General features: G+C 37.2%; 1 protein-coding gene across 1 annotated transcript in view; it reads right to left on the bottom strand.

Moving 5' to 3' along the window:
- Positions 1 to 14002, bottom strand: part of luzp2 (leucine zipper protein 2) — an 88800-nt gene that overhangs the window by 49585 nt on the left and 25213 nt on the right. Inside the window, exons 4-6 of the mRNA XM_070831650.1 lie at positions 11571 to 11641; positions 8210 to 8291; positions 2693 to 2755 (exon numbers count right to left, since the gene is read on the bottom strand). Coding sequence (XP_070687751.1) covers positions 2693 to 2755; positions 8210 to 8291; positions 11571 to 11641 — 216 coding nt within the window. The remainder of the gene's footprint in view (positions 1 to 2692; positions 2756 to 8209; positions 8292 to 11570; positions 11642 to 14002) is intronic.

The following is a 14002-nucleotide window of genomic DNA, read 5'->3' as shown; positions in this document are numbered from 1 at the left end:
GTTTACAAGAAACTGTTGTGTTATTTGTACATTTTTCTGCCTCTGGTGGAAGACATTTTGTACTTTGGTTTTGTTGCTCAACACTTGATTTCTTTTATGAGGTAATGGTAAATGACTGATATAATGTGGAAACCATGATGTCACTGCAGTTATTTCTACAGCCATTATGTGTCAATATGTCATTATGTGAGATAACTCTCCTTCTGAGATGCAAAGTTGAGTTAGTACCATATGACTGAGAATAGTGGACTCTGGGATAGTTAAATGAAAACACTTAAACACTTTTGACCTTTGGGTACTGCACACAAGATATTTTCTGGAACTCACACAAGTGTAATAGATGCAGGGAAATGTTTCTCGTGATTCCCTGCATGTAGCCATGACTTAAATGTCAGAGCGTCACAGATGTCAGAGATTTTCCCAGACTATTGACCACAAAAGAGCCTTCTCTGTCTGATTATAAAGGCCCTGAAACCCAGAGATTTTGTCAGAAACCTCTTCCAAGATGTGTGAATCTGGACTACAAAAAGGCAAACCTCAAACTGTCAAACAACGAAGCACTCATATGATACGGGGGCAGTGGGGCCATAAAAGGTGGTTTAAGTATGTACTTCTGCTCTTTGCCAGCACAGTAAATCAGAGTAACTAACCTCAATCCTGCTACAGTTTACATAGCAATTCTACCAAAAACTGCTGTTATTTTTTTCAAGTCTCTTCAATCAGGTAACTCTAATTCCGGTCAAACTGTTGGCAATGCTATTTGCCAACTCTTTGTTTTGGCAAGATTAGCGTGTACATCAAGGATTGACTTATGGTAATGAGGTTTAACAGAAAACTGAGCTGTGTGTGTCAAACATTGCAGAAAAGCTAATTTTCATGCCTCCTTATCAGTGTCTTGGTATTTGTTCTACTTCCAAATCAAGATGTTGTTTAAGACTAAAGAAATCCCTAATTGTTCATTACAAAGTCAAATCATGGCCTCCTTTATGGGTCATTTAGTCTGCTAAACCGATCTGCTTCGCAGTATTGCCAACATGTGCAACCTCCTGCTGTGAAAATCACTTGATTGATTATGGAAGTGTCTCTACATTTACCTCTGATTACCCCCCACAGAGTTAAGTTTACAAGACCAAATTCAATACGTTATAGACATTCATTACAATGTAACTGCTACCTGAGATATTATTCTTTAAACATATTAATGGAAAATGTTTCAAGCCTCATCTCCTTATTATCTATTCATTCATGTCAATGCCACTCTGATGCCATGATATGGCACTACCATGTAGGTTCACTGGCAGAAGTGACTGTGTGGTTGTGATAAACTGACAAACCGATCAATTGCACAACAAAAGATGGATGTTACAATGTATGTGAAGATGCATTCAGTCAAAAGTAAAAATCATAAAATGCAAAGCCAAGTTTTTGAAAGTTGTATTATTTACATCCATCAAATTAATATGAACATTTGGCATTTTCACTGCAGCATGATGTGGCGATTGTCTCGCTTCATTATTATTTCACATGATCTTATGATGCAATTAAATAACCTGGCTACCTACAGCAATGTGACCATAGAGTGCCATTATAGTGCATTATGAGCCTTTGTAAAATACCAGAACCAGCAGGTATTGTGTTTTTTCAAATAATCAAAAAAGTTGTTTTGTAGCTAATTATGAGTAATTAGCTACAAGATTTGCACTTGCAGTTCTAGTGAGAATGGAATCAGTTAATCTGAGTCAAAAAATTGTATCAAAACCTGTCAGTGCCAGTTGGAAGCAGGCTCCAAGTAAAGCATCTTCCATATCTAAGAAATTCAGTAAAATCTGTTAAGTGGCCGGCACTGCATGAATCCATTTCATTTGTTACAGTGTTGATCTGTCCAAGTTTCATCTTGACATTTTTCCCTCCTTTTTTTTGTTTCATAGCTGACAGTCGAACCAAACATCCATCTTAAAATGCCTAAACGTCTTTAAAGGCAGCTGGTGCCAAGGTAGCTATGTCGCATTTAATGGACTCATGTTGTTTTGATGTTCTTTGTTTATGCATTTTACTTCTTTTTTTTCACTCCTTCAGATGGTAAGCCAAACAGTAGATAATATGGTGTCACACATTTTCAGTACAGCTACAATGGTATTTACCAGCAGAACTTTTTTTTTCCCCTAGCTGTCTAAGGCATCAGCAGTAAATGTCAGATTTTGGTGTCAGCCCCTCAGAATCAAAGAGAAAAAAACTCCTTTTTATACAGACTATTTTGCACTGATGTTCAACAATCATGCAGAGACAAATCCACCACAGAAGAGGTAGAAGGAAAGAGACCAATTTCTCCAAACCAACACAAGCCATGACAATCATGATCACAATCACGATCAAAGACACACTCCAGTGTTTACAAAGTACTCTGTAAAATAGATATATTCATGCCAGCATATGTCCACCTTTGATTGAAGACAAGCAGCTTTCCCCAGAGTCTCTGGAGATTGTCAGAAGGCATTTGGCACACACAGAAAATCATTAAATGAAATGGAAGCAGACAAGGCAGAGGGGCTGGGTTTCTGATCAGTGAATTAGAGTAAATTCTTCCTTTATGGTTGCATATATACCTCATGAAAGCATAAACTGAGAATTAATGATGCTGAATGCAGTTTTTTTTTGTGCTGTGAAATTCGAACCAACATTAAGTAAAACTCACCTCTTGCTGTAAATCCTTGATGATTTTGGTCTTTTTCTCCATCTCCACTTTAAGAAATTTGATCTGAAGACAAAAAGGACACAAGAAAGATGATCATGCTGAGAACCCAGCTTCACTATATGTTTGGTTTTTTTTTTCCAATTAAGTGAACATATTTAATGAGGGTTATGGATGTTGAGTATGCCCATTTAATCAGCGTACATGAAATTAAGTGCAGTGAAAAAAGGTGATTGTGGCAATTATCAAAAAGTTGCGTCAGTATCTGATTTTATTTCTCCAATATTACAGGACAAGGCAGGTAATATTGCATATTTTTTGTTCTTGTCAACAAATACCGCAAAAATACCAAAACCAACCATGCTCTCACCCCAAGGCTATTTGTTACTACTCAACACAGGTCTTCAGATGGACACTGCAGTTTTTAGCAAAACACCACTCAAACAGGAATACTTGTTGCATTCTTGTTTTTGAGGACTAGATTCAGTTGTAGATTAATACACATTTGGTGATCTATTACCCATTAGAGCAGCAGGATGGTGTATGCGAGGGACTAACTCAAACTACAATTGTTGGATTCATTGTATAAAAAGAATACATTACCCATTGCAACTATCAAGTGAACAACATAACTCTGTGGCAATGAGGATTTTGCTTTATTAGGCTTTGGATTCCCACATAACTTTTTGTCAATTCGTTGTTGATTTTGTTTGATTTGTTGATATGAAAAAAGAATATCACCATACTTATCCTTTAATCAACACAACTTATCTTGATTTATATCTTATTGTTAATGGTACAAGCACAAGTAATTGCTGTGCAGAAGAAAATGTTAACAGAAGATCCATCCATTTTCATCCAAAATGAAAGCGGTCTCTAAGCATCATCAGGTAGTGCACGGCAGACTAAGGATTATATGAGGGTTTGTAGCAAAAACTATTTTTACATTTGATTTATTGTATTTAATTTAAGCAGGCTCCTACCATAAATGAACACATGTAAATGTATTCCTAATTTACCGACTGTGGCACACAGGCCCCCTTGCTATAATGAAACATGTCTTTTTTACTTTTTAGCTTGCCACCCATCAAGGCTTAAAGATTTTTTAACAAATAAAACATTTTTTTAAAAACTGTTGCATATTATATTTCTCTTGTGTCTTACAAAGTTAGTATAGCATAATAAGTGCTCAGAAATGTTCCATCTGAGACTCTCTGATTGTGGCACATATGATATGCTGAGGCATTTATTCCTGCAGTGAGCGACTGGCTATTTTCCACTGTGTGCCTGATTTAATAGCCCATATGCTTATCATGTCAGAGTGATATCTTTGTTTATCGCAATCCTTTTATCATGAGCTCAGCATGTCTTGCTGGTATAGGCCTGTGGCTTGTGTTTAGCAGCCAGACAGAGGTTCAAACACCAACTGCAGATGGCAAACTGCTGCCATGGGCTACCATATAAAAAGAACAAATTCTCTGTGTGTGAGAGAGATAGATAGGTCACGGTTTCATCTTTCTTTCTGTTTTTCATTCTGAAATGGTGGTTTTTAAACATTGTGTGTCCTTGAGAGAGGTCATCAAGATAGTCCGGAGGACAAAGAGGAAAAGATTCATGGGGCTGGTGACCTCATACCGGGCATGCACCCCAGGGAACTGTAAACTAAGCCTCACCAGTTGACTCATATCCCCAAGCAGGGCATGATAACATCAAGGTTCATGGTTGAACCTTTCAGTCACTGCCATAGCCCTTGGGAATGACTTAAAAAAAACACAACCTGGTGCAACATTTAGGTTTTTAGTTAAAAGACAACAAAATATGCAAAGACAGTGATACATTACTAATTAAGTGTACTGAATTCATTATTTGATGCAGTTTTACAAATGAAAATGAGAAAAAATAAGCACAGCATGAACAAGGTGTCAGACTTGAGCTTGATTAGATTGAAAATGGATGCAAGATAATTTTCCCAATGTCTGCCTATAACTCATGCAGTGATAACATTACGTCGATTAAGTGATTTGTCAATCAACAGAAAATGTACCCGCAATAGTTTAACTAATTAGTTAATCATTAAAAAAATGATCAAACAAAACAAAAAGTCTGCAGCCGTGCTAGCTGCTCTGTGCTTAGGCACGTTAGCGGCTTTGAGCTTAATGCTAACATCAACATGCTAACATGCTCACAATAACTATGCTAGCATATCTATGTTTAGGTTACCACCACCTTTATTTAGCACGTTGTCTTGCTAGCATTTAAGAAGCAGCACTGACCACAAAGAACAACTAAAGCTGATGAGACTATCTGTTTTGCATGTATTTAGTTATAAACAAAAGTATTGGACAAATAAAATTGTTCACCTGACAACTAATATCTATGCCAAATTTCAAGCCAGTCAACTAGACTGACCAACAAACTTGCTTTGCCATCTATACTTGCTAAGGCTATTGCGGCTTTCAGTTGTGTTATTACTGCTTTTCTACATCAGTTTAATTTAAATATCTCTGTTTTTTTATCATTGGATAAAACAAGCAATATAAAGATATGAAATGACATCTTGTGAAAAAAATAATTGTTGAATCACTGTCCTTGAATTATGTTGCATATACAGTATCTCTATATTTTGCATGCAGGATTTGTTAGAGAGGCACCTGGCTTACAAAAATGAAAATATTTATCACAGCTTCTGATGTGCAGAAATGAAACATTAATGTGCACTGAGCACAAAAATCCTCCACATGCAGAATGCTGTCTAAGATAAAGATTGGCTCGTATCTCATTGCCCACACCCATATACTGAACCATTTAATTGTGTTCTGCTTTGTGTGTTCTTTTGGTGATTTCTGCACAACAGAGGCTGCAATAAATATTTAAATTTTTGCAAGCAAGGTGCTTCTAACATTCTCAATGATGATTCACTCTGGGGTTTTTGGAAGCCTCGTTTTCCCTCTGAATTTCATGCGGAGCTCAGGATGCTGAACCACATATAGTATTTCAGTGTTCTGTTGAACGTCTGTGGCATTTGCATGCTGCAGGAGTGTTCTTTTAAATCTTGAATCTCAGCAGGGGTGACAAATACCATTTAACAGAACATAAATGTCATACTCAAGTCATAAAACGCAGCAACTGGTATTCGTCACTGGTCTTAGGAAAATGGCAAGAATGTCACTTGAAATGTTACTGTACTATTGTTTAAATCACAGAGTGCAGATGGTTTGATTGTTGATTGTAATGTCATGCTGCACATTAAACCTTGTGACTGTGCATAAGAAGTCAGGACTATTGCAAGGCAGGCTTTTCATTAGCATATATTGGCAATCTCAGAAGAATTCCAGGGCTATTGTAGCTGTCAGTGCAGCCAGACAGGCATCATGCTGATTTGGGAGAATACAGTAAGACCACATGGGTGGACTAGCTACAATGTGTTTTAAATAGGCTAATTTTTTCAATAGACATGCAGGTTTACATAAACATCTGTTCTCTAAAGATTTTTTTGGCAAAGCTTCATTTTCTAAAACAGTGTCTTTAAAAGTCATTTTATTTCTTAGGTTTATTTGTAACCAACTATTTGCATTTTCATCAGATTTCACCATAGCAGATAGTCTTCCTGTATTTCACACAGTAAAATAATCTATTTCTAAGATGTGTTCAGTTAATGTTATATTTGTACAGTTCTATTAAAAAAACACATCATAAGCAGAGCAAAACATGTTTTAGATGTTGTTTTAGACAACAAATAGTAACTGAATATAGGACTAATTATTGGCAATATATAATGACTGTAAATGCGACATGTTGTCACACTTAATGACAATATTACTTTGTTGTGTAGGCACTTGTCTAATATTATTTGGTAATTCGATCCATTTGTTTGAATACCCATGGTACTGGCAATAGAGGACCAGTCTAGCAGGATCATTATGAGCTAAGTAGAGTTTAGTGCTTTTAATTAGTAGCATGTAAGTTGAACAAAAGTGATTAATTACTTCTGATATAATTTGAGCAAAGGTAGCATTTTCTGTTGATATTGGATTCCTCTTCTGATTTGCTTTATAATACTGCCAATTGGCTGTGACCATGAAAATAAGTAAATTCAAGCAAGTCAGAAGTAATTTAGTTAGATGAATTTGTTCCTACTCAAAGCCTTTATAGACACACAACTTTTTAGCTAATTCTAATATACTCTAAACTGCCACTGAGTTGGATTTACAAGTTCAAATTCATTGTTTCTAGTTGTTTCTAGTCATACACACAGACAACCTAACTCCAAATACCTTTGTTAAGTCCTTACAACTATGAGCAGAATGTCATCTGTATACATAATCATTTAACATGTGGACAACAAAAGCTTTAGTTTTACAAATCATTACATTACTATTTCAATAATTCAGTCACGCTTTCTCATTAGTCATGTTAGTCATCAAGTAGTCACAGTCGTCTGCTGGTATAAAGCCTACCACTGGACGACTACTTCTGCCTTTCCAACCTTTACTGGTAAAGAAGACAAACAGAATTTGGTAACATTACTAAACCAATATCACAACAGCTTATGTGAAGTGGAACAGATCAGTACATTAGTCAACTCAATATTACTGGCGCATGCTGCTGCAAAGTTATGTTTGTCTTTTTTATTAGTAAAAGTTGTATCACATACTTAATATATGTCTTACTATGTGACATTTTCTTTTGCAGGGATTTTGCCATTTTAATATCAGGGCTCCTTTATCCAAATGTTCTGCCCAAACAAGCCCCCCCACCTCCTCTGCACTATCTCGCAAGATCGCTGTATCTGCATCCTGGGCCTCGCACCGCCTAAGATGATTGTGATTGGTATAAAGAAATACAAACAAGCCAGAGTGTTTTTTTCCCCTGCACCAGAGTAATAATGGGCTTAGTCAGACCTTTCTCCAGAAATGAAGTGTGGGGATGGGTCTGTCTGTGAGAGACTAGTCATTAAGTAAAAATGCCAAACATTTATTTGTTCCAGCTTCTTCAGTGTGAGGATTTTCTATTTTTCTTTGCCTAATATGATAGTAAACTTAATATATTAAATATATTGATTCTGGACTGGACTGGATTTCAATACATGGATGGTGATTAAATGGCGATTTTCCACTTTTTCTGAAATAATATATATTGAGGATATCTGTGTAGAATTTAATGAGAAGCAAAGTGACTGTCTATTGGGCATACCATAGATTAACACCATAGATTAACACCATAGATTAATAGATGGAAAGGTAGATGTTGTAGATGGAAGGAAGGATAGAAGGATAGATAAGTACATGTTCTCAGGTCTTAATGTCTTTGTCCAATCTTATTCATTTTTGCCTTGGGTTGGGGAGGAGGACACAAAGCTTTCTCCCGCTATTTCTGAGACGTTCAATTAAGTGGTGAGGCAAGGAGGTGAGAGAGCTGGCTGCTGGGTAATGAGCGTGGCTCACTGAGGGGCCTGTGTGACAGGTGACGGGGCTGGTTAGGAGAGACCGGATGTTGATGGTCAGGTCAGTTCTGTCTTACCGTGGCCTGCTGCTTCTCTGCTCTCTCATTTGCCTCATCCAGCTGCTTCTGCAAGGCTGCCTGGAGGGACTTCATCTCCTCTCTGTCAAGTGAGAGGGAAGTGAGAAACACTCTGTTAGCACATCCTCCTCACACTCTCAGAGGCCTCCACTGCTCTGCCACAGAACGGCTTTCTTATATATACCACTGTTGAAAGCTATTTTGCAGAAAAATTGATTTGCTTAAAGCAATTTTCACTCTATTGTCTTAGTAACTTCAGTTCAGTGTACATGCGTTGTCATCTGTTATATTCGTTAGACACAAGTTGACACAAGTTGATGCTTTTAGTGCACAAAAATAAAGCTGTTTAAATGTGTTCAAGAATAAAACTTCCTTGCACAAGTTTTGCATTATGCAAAGCAGTACGTAAGCGAAATATGCTGAATAAATACGGTCATTTCAAGTTTTTAACAAATTCAGAATCAAGACATTTTATTTGTCACATAACCTTTTTAACCTCATTTTTGTTTCACCCTTCTATCTTACAAATGCTATAAGGCAGACATTAACATTTTGACTATGCAATCAGGGGGTGAATAAGCTGAGTTGATTTTTAATTGTTCAAACCTTGTTTACACGTTTACATTGATTGACTTTCGTCATTATTTCCGTCAATAGTATATTTTTCTTCTAGCTCGAAAACAATTTCACATTTACTTATTAATCTTTTTTGTTCCCTTTTTTCCATTTTCCAATTTCCATAGTTTCCATAGAATTTCCATTCCATAGTATAGCTGCAGCTACTGTTTGGCATGGCTGGTTATCGCTGAGATAATGCACAGTTTAATACGCACACCAAGACAAATATCATACAGGGAAAAGCTTATTAGATTCCAGGACGAGGTCAATATGAAGAAGTACAAAGAAAACATACTGTAGTGTGCACTATTAATTATTTTGGATTATGTAGTAACATATGAGCATTTGGAATGGCCCACATTCATTTTATGCAGTCTGTATGAAGACTGATGTTGCATTCATTATGCATTTAACATAAATGTTAATGCATTAGAATGCAATTGGTATTTCAGTATCGTTTGATGCTCCTGTGCACAGATAACAGCAATGCACACTGAATTATGAATCAAGTGGGCAAGTGATGTGGGTCAGTGGTTTCAAAAACGCTTGTAGAAATCACATCACAAGGCAGCCTAGATAAATTAAAGGCAACAGTCTATTTACTGTTTCCAAGCATGGCTGTACGTTTTATATGACATGGTCGTAGTCCGCCAGTGGTGTAGTCAAGCGGTGGAATCTTTGAAGGCAACACAGCAACGCTCAGTGTTTGTGTGGAAAGGATCTCACTACTCAACAGCTACACACTTACATTTTATATGCCAGTGGTCTTGTCTCTTGGCATAAGTTCAGTCTAGCAAACATTTTTCTTCACAGCAACCAGCCAACCACCACTGCTTTGGCAATTCATTTATATTCCCATCTCCTGAATCCAAGACTTGGAAACATTTTGTACAAACAAGATCTAAACTGATCAAACTGACAGAAAAGGGCACGGTAAATGCGAGAGTTGACATACCTTGAAAGCACAGAGTAGTGAGCATACAAGTGAGTACAAATCAGTTGACAGCAGATTAAATTGAAGCTGCAGAATTAATTGTTACCATGGTCAAATCTTAAAATGTTACATTTTTAGTGTCTGTACCTGGTCTGTTGTTGTTTTTTTGTTGCATTACAGTTTGTAGAAAAATCATTTTCAGAAAGCAATCAAATTGCTCTTAAGAGTTGTCAAAAATAAATGATTTGCAATGAATCACCTGTCTGCATCCGCCATGATAAAGTCTGCTGGTAATCAGCCTTGGCAGACATGTTACTCCAAAGGTGGATTAATAACATTTTGAAAAAAAACTGCAGCTCACAAATGCTAGCTAGACAACAGTGAGCCAAGCTGCTGCTTTATGGTTTTTAGCTTGATGACATGTGAGAGCTGCCGTGGACTGGTGATAGGCTATTGATTGGCTATCAAGATACTGCACACAGGAGGCTGGACCTCAATCAGGCTGACATTTTAGAGAGCATGAAGGCCACAAATGACTGCTAATCATTAAAAGTCTCATTACATACAACATTAATCAGACAATCCTAACTGGTAAAGCACTTTAACACTTTTCCAGCTCACTTGCAAAAATATAAACCATTAAATCACAGATGCTTGATGTGCTTGTTCACAAAAAGGAGACAGACACATTCTTTTTGAATACAAGGATACTTTATGATTGGATTATTAATTATCCACCTGCTTCTGTGTACACTGCCTTGTATAAGAAAACTGGGCAACATTTTAGGATAATCGGCATCAATAACAGTGAATGAGCCATTATTTATAGCCTTGAAAGCTTATTCTCAGCCTCTTGCTATAAGAGCTGTAATCTAATATAAACACTCTTTTCTAGAAGTCTAAACCACCAGAACTATTCTCTATTTATTTGTCCTCTGTCATCTCACCGGCTTGACGTGGGTGTGACTCTGTTGCATAAGGGTGATGTCACTTCTTTGCATTCACCAATCAGGATTTATTAACATTTTAATGAAGAGTGAGACCACACACACATACTCCTGAAGAAGCAGGACTATGTACGTGTGTGCAGTTCAGTGTTACTGAACACAGAAAGATGGGACTCTCCCGATTAAAGTAATGATCTTGTAGATTTATGACACAATCACCAGTTTTCAACTATTTAGTCAGAATTTCTGAGAAATCCAGTTTTGTCTGTTTTAGCATGGCGGACTGCTCAAAATACAACATCCATGAGCTTTGATTGGTGTTGCTATGGTGAAGAAACCAGTCAGAGACTTGACTAAGAGCTGTAGGGAATTCAAAACTCTTTGTCATTGAACTTTGTGGTTAGTATCTACCCAAAACTGTATGTATTTAGGCTTTTACCTTTGACTTTTTATGAAACAACCAGATATGTTCTAGCACAGCTGTCAGTCTTTTGCACTGATGATTTAACGGGGAGCATTTCAAACCCACCCCAGCTGTAGAACAGTTCCATCACTGAGTCATGCATCATTGTCTTTGGAAAAAAAAATAAAATCAATGGCACTTTGACTTTTGCATCCAGAAATAGCTCTAAACAATAGTTATCACTGGATTCTTATTCATTAATTAGGATTTGATGCTTACATAACAATTGATGATGAAAGTGATCGTGGTCATGTTCAGAAAACATTGCATGCCTTGGATTTGATTCATAAATCGCCCCTTACTGATGGTAAATTCCTAACATATATTTTGATGAATTGCAGGAGCAGTGTGGTACTGTTGGAAATCCAGGTGTAAGTCATCCATGATGCCTCACTTTACCTCTGTTTGTGGCTGAGCTCCAGAATCCTCTGCACATCCTTCTTGGCCACTGAGTCATCATTTTTCAGTGACTAAAAGAAAACAGAAGACAGTATGTCATGTACTATGAAAAACTGTCCCTTTCCTGGAAAAACAAACTCCAAAATGAGAATTATTTCAAAGCACCCACAACAGAACGGGGGAAAGCAAATATACTGCATACACTTTCCTTGAACTGTAGAGTAAATGTTTCAAAATGTACCCAGGTTCTCAAGGTTGCAAGCTCCTTCAAGCAAGAGTGGAAAGCTTCAGAGTTAACAATGCAAGTCCTTGGGGAACTAAATGTAGAATACTATAACAATAGTCAGAAGCATCAGAATAATAAAATAATTGAGGTGAATATTATAAATTGCAGCAAATGTAAAATATTATTCATGCCCTCAAAAATGATATAGCCTATAATGATCTCATGATGACTGTCTTCTAAAGATCTTAATGAGAGTACAGGCAGGCGCACAGATTGGGTTCTTCTGCCTGAAGGGTAATAATGGATTAGTCAGTTCTGTGATTGCCTATACAAGCCCTCCAAGATATTTTTTATTTATTACGTGCTGAACAGAAATGTTCAGACTTCTAAGAAAATGGACTCGAAGGGAGAGCTAGCTCTTATAAATGTGCTTGAAGGTGATATCTGTGGCAATTAACACAACGTTTCCATAAACCCTGTTGCCGCCTATCACAGAGGAGAGGTCTTCCTCAGTCCCTCACTTCACTTCACGTACATTTATGTTGAAGAGTGAGAATGGTGAAAGGAACCAACAGCAGCTCTCTAAAAAATGTCTATTTGCCTGAGATAAGCCATTGTTAAGTTGAAACTATGCACTTAGAAACATAAAACAGCTTGAAATTGTATATTATTATTATCTCTCTCTGGTGATATCCTCTAGAATTCAATGATTTGTATCATCTGCCATACAGCCACAAGTCAAATGGCCACTTTTATGCTGCACCCTGCATCATTGTCTACCAAAAAGGACGATAAAAGCTCAACACACTTATATTTTTACAAGCTTTGTTTTGTCATGTGAAAACAAGCTTACGGTCGCAGAAAAGTTTATAGTTTGGATGCGCTTCCAGTTTAAGATGCCAGAAAATACTCATTCTGGCCATTTTCCAAAGCAGACCACAGTAGGTACAGACGTACATTTAGAAAGCTGACAGAGAGCTGTGGGCTACCCTTCATTAGTTCAAGCTGTAGTTGACACATGCTTGAAATATGTAATCTATCAAACTAATAAGAATAAATTCTTTATTATTATTGGCCTTTTTTCCTTGGTTCATATTTTTCTCAGTTATGTGATTTGACAGTGTTTAAAAGTCCATTCAAGTTTAATAAGAAAGATATTCAAGAATCTAAAGACAAGAGGCCGTAGGTGACTAAGTCTTGACTACAGATTCTAAGTTACTGGAATTTTTTTGCATAACTTTATACTTATTTACTATAGTTATAATATAACTAAAAAACAATAGTATACAAGAATCTACTAAATAAGAATCTCTTGTGACCACTTTACTGGGTGTGTCTTTAGTCCTTATAAGCATAAACTCCCTCAAGTTATGTAATCATGACATTGATTTTAAGCAACTAAACAACTACTTTTAACTTAAGTGCAAATGTCACATGAGGTTATTTCTTCATAGTACAAGCTGAATTGTTGCTAAAGCCCCCAGTTAGGTGCAGTGCAAAAGAACTTCTATTCTTGTACTGCCTCCTTCACAAGATCTCACCCAGGAGCTGGTGCCAAGAATAAATTCCTCATCACACAAAGCTTCATTATTGAGGCTGCTGACCTCCACCTATGGGCAACTCGTTAAAACTATAAACACTTGCTCCATCAAATCTTTCCAGAAATACTAAATGCTTCTCCCTGTTGACTTGATTCTTTTTGAAAAGTTGATGATTTTTATGTAGATGATGTTTCCCCCCTGAATAATAGATTTATTCCACAGCATACTATTGCAGATCTAACCCAACCTCTGCCCTGCCCAGCATGCTGGCGCAGGGCCCAGGGCGGACATAGATGCCAACCTAACTAGCCTGGAGTGAATAGACATCAAAGCCTGCCCTGGGGATGATGATAGCCAGACCACATGAGCTTTTTCTGGACACAGGGGACATCTCACACAAACACACACATACACTAGCAGGAAAAGTGTGCATATTCATTGTTTTATTATTGATTTCCTGACAATTATATTGCCCCCTCCCAAAAGTTGCCTGAAGCCTAAAAAATATCAACACCATGCAAAGAGGAAACTACTCTTTGCACTTAAACTGCAGCGGTGGGAGTGCTGCACAGAAATGCAGGGCATTTGGCACCCAAGGTCTAAATGTCCAAGAGAGAGGCATGTTTTACAAGATCATCGTTGCATACACTAATGCAACTGAAAAA

The sequence above is a fragment of the Pempheris klunzingeri genome, chromosome 1 (assembly GCF_042242105.1).
Source record: "Pempheris klunzingeri isolate RE-2024b chromosome 1, fPemKlu1.hap1, whole genome shotgun sequence".
Classification (NCBI taxonomy): domain Eukaryota; kingdom Metazoa; phylum Chordata; class Actinopteri; order Acropomatiformes; family Pempheridae; genus Pempheris; species Pempheris klunzingeri.
The sequence above is the reverse complement of the archived record's forward strand: the minus strand, read 5'-3'. Positions and strand labels throughout refer to the sequence as shown.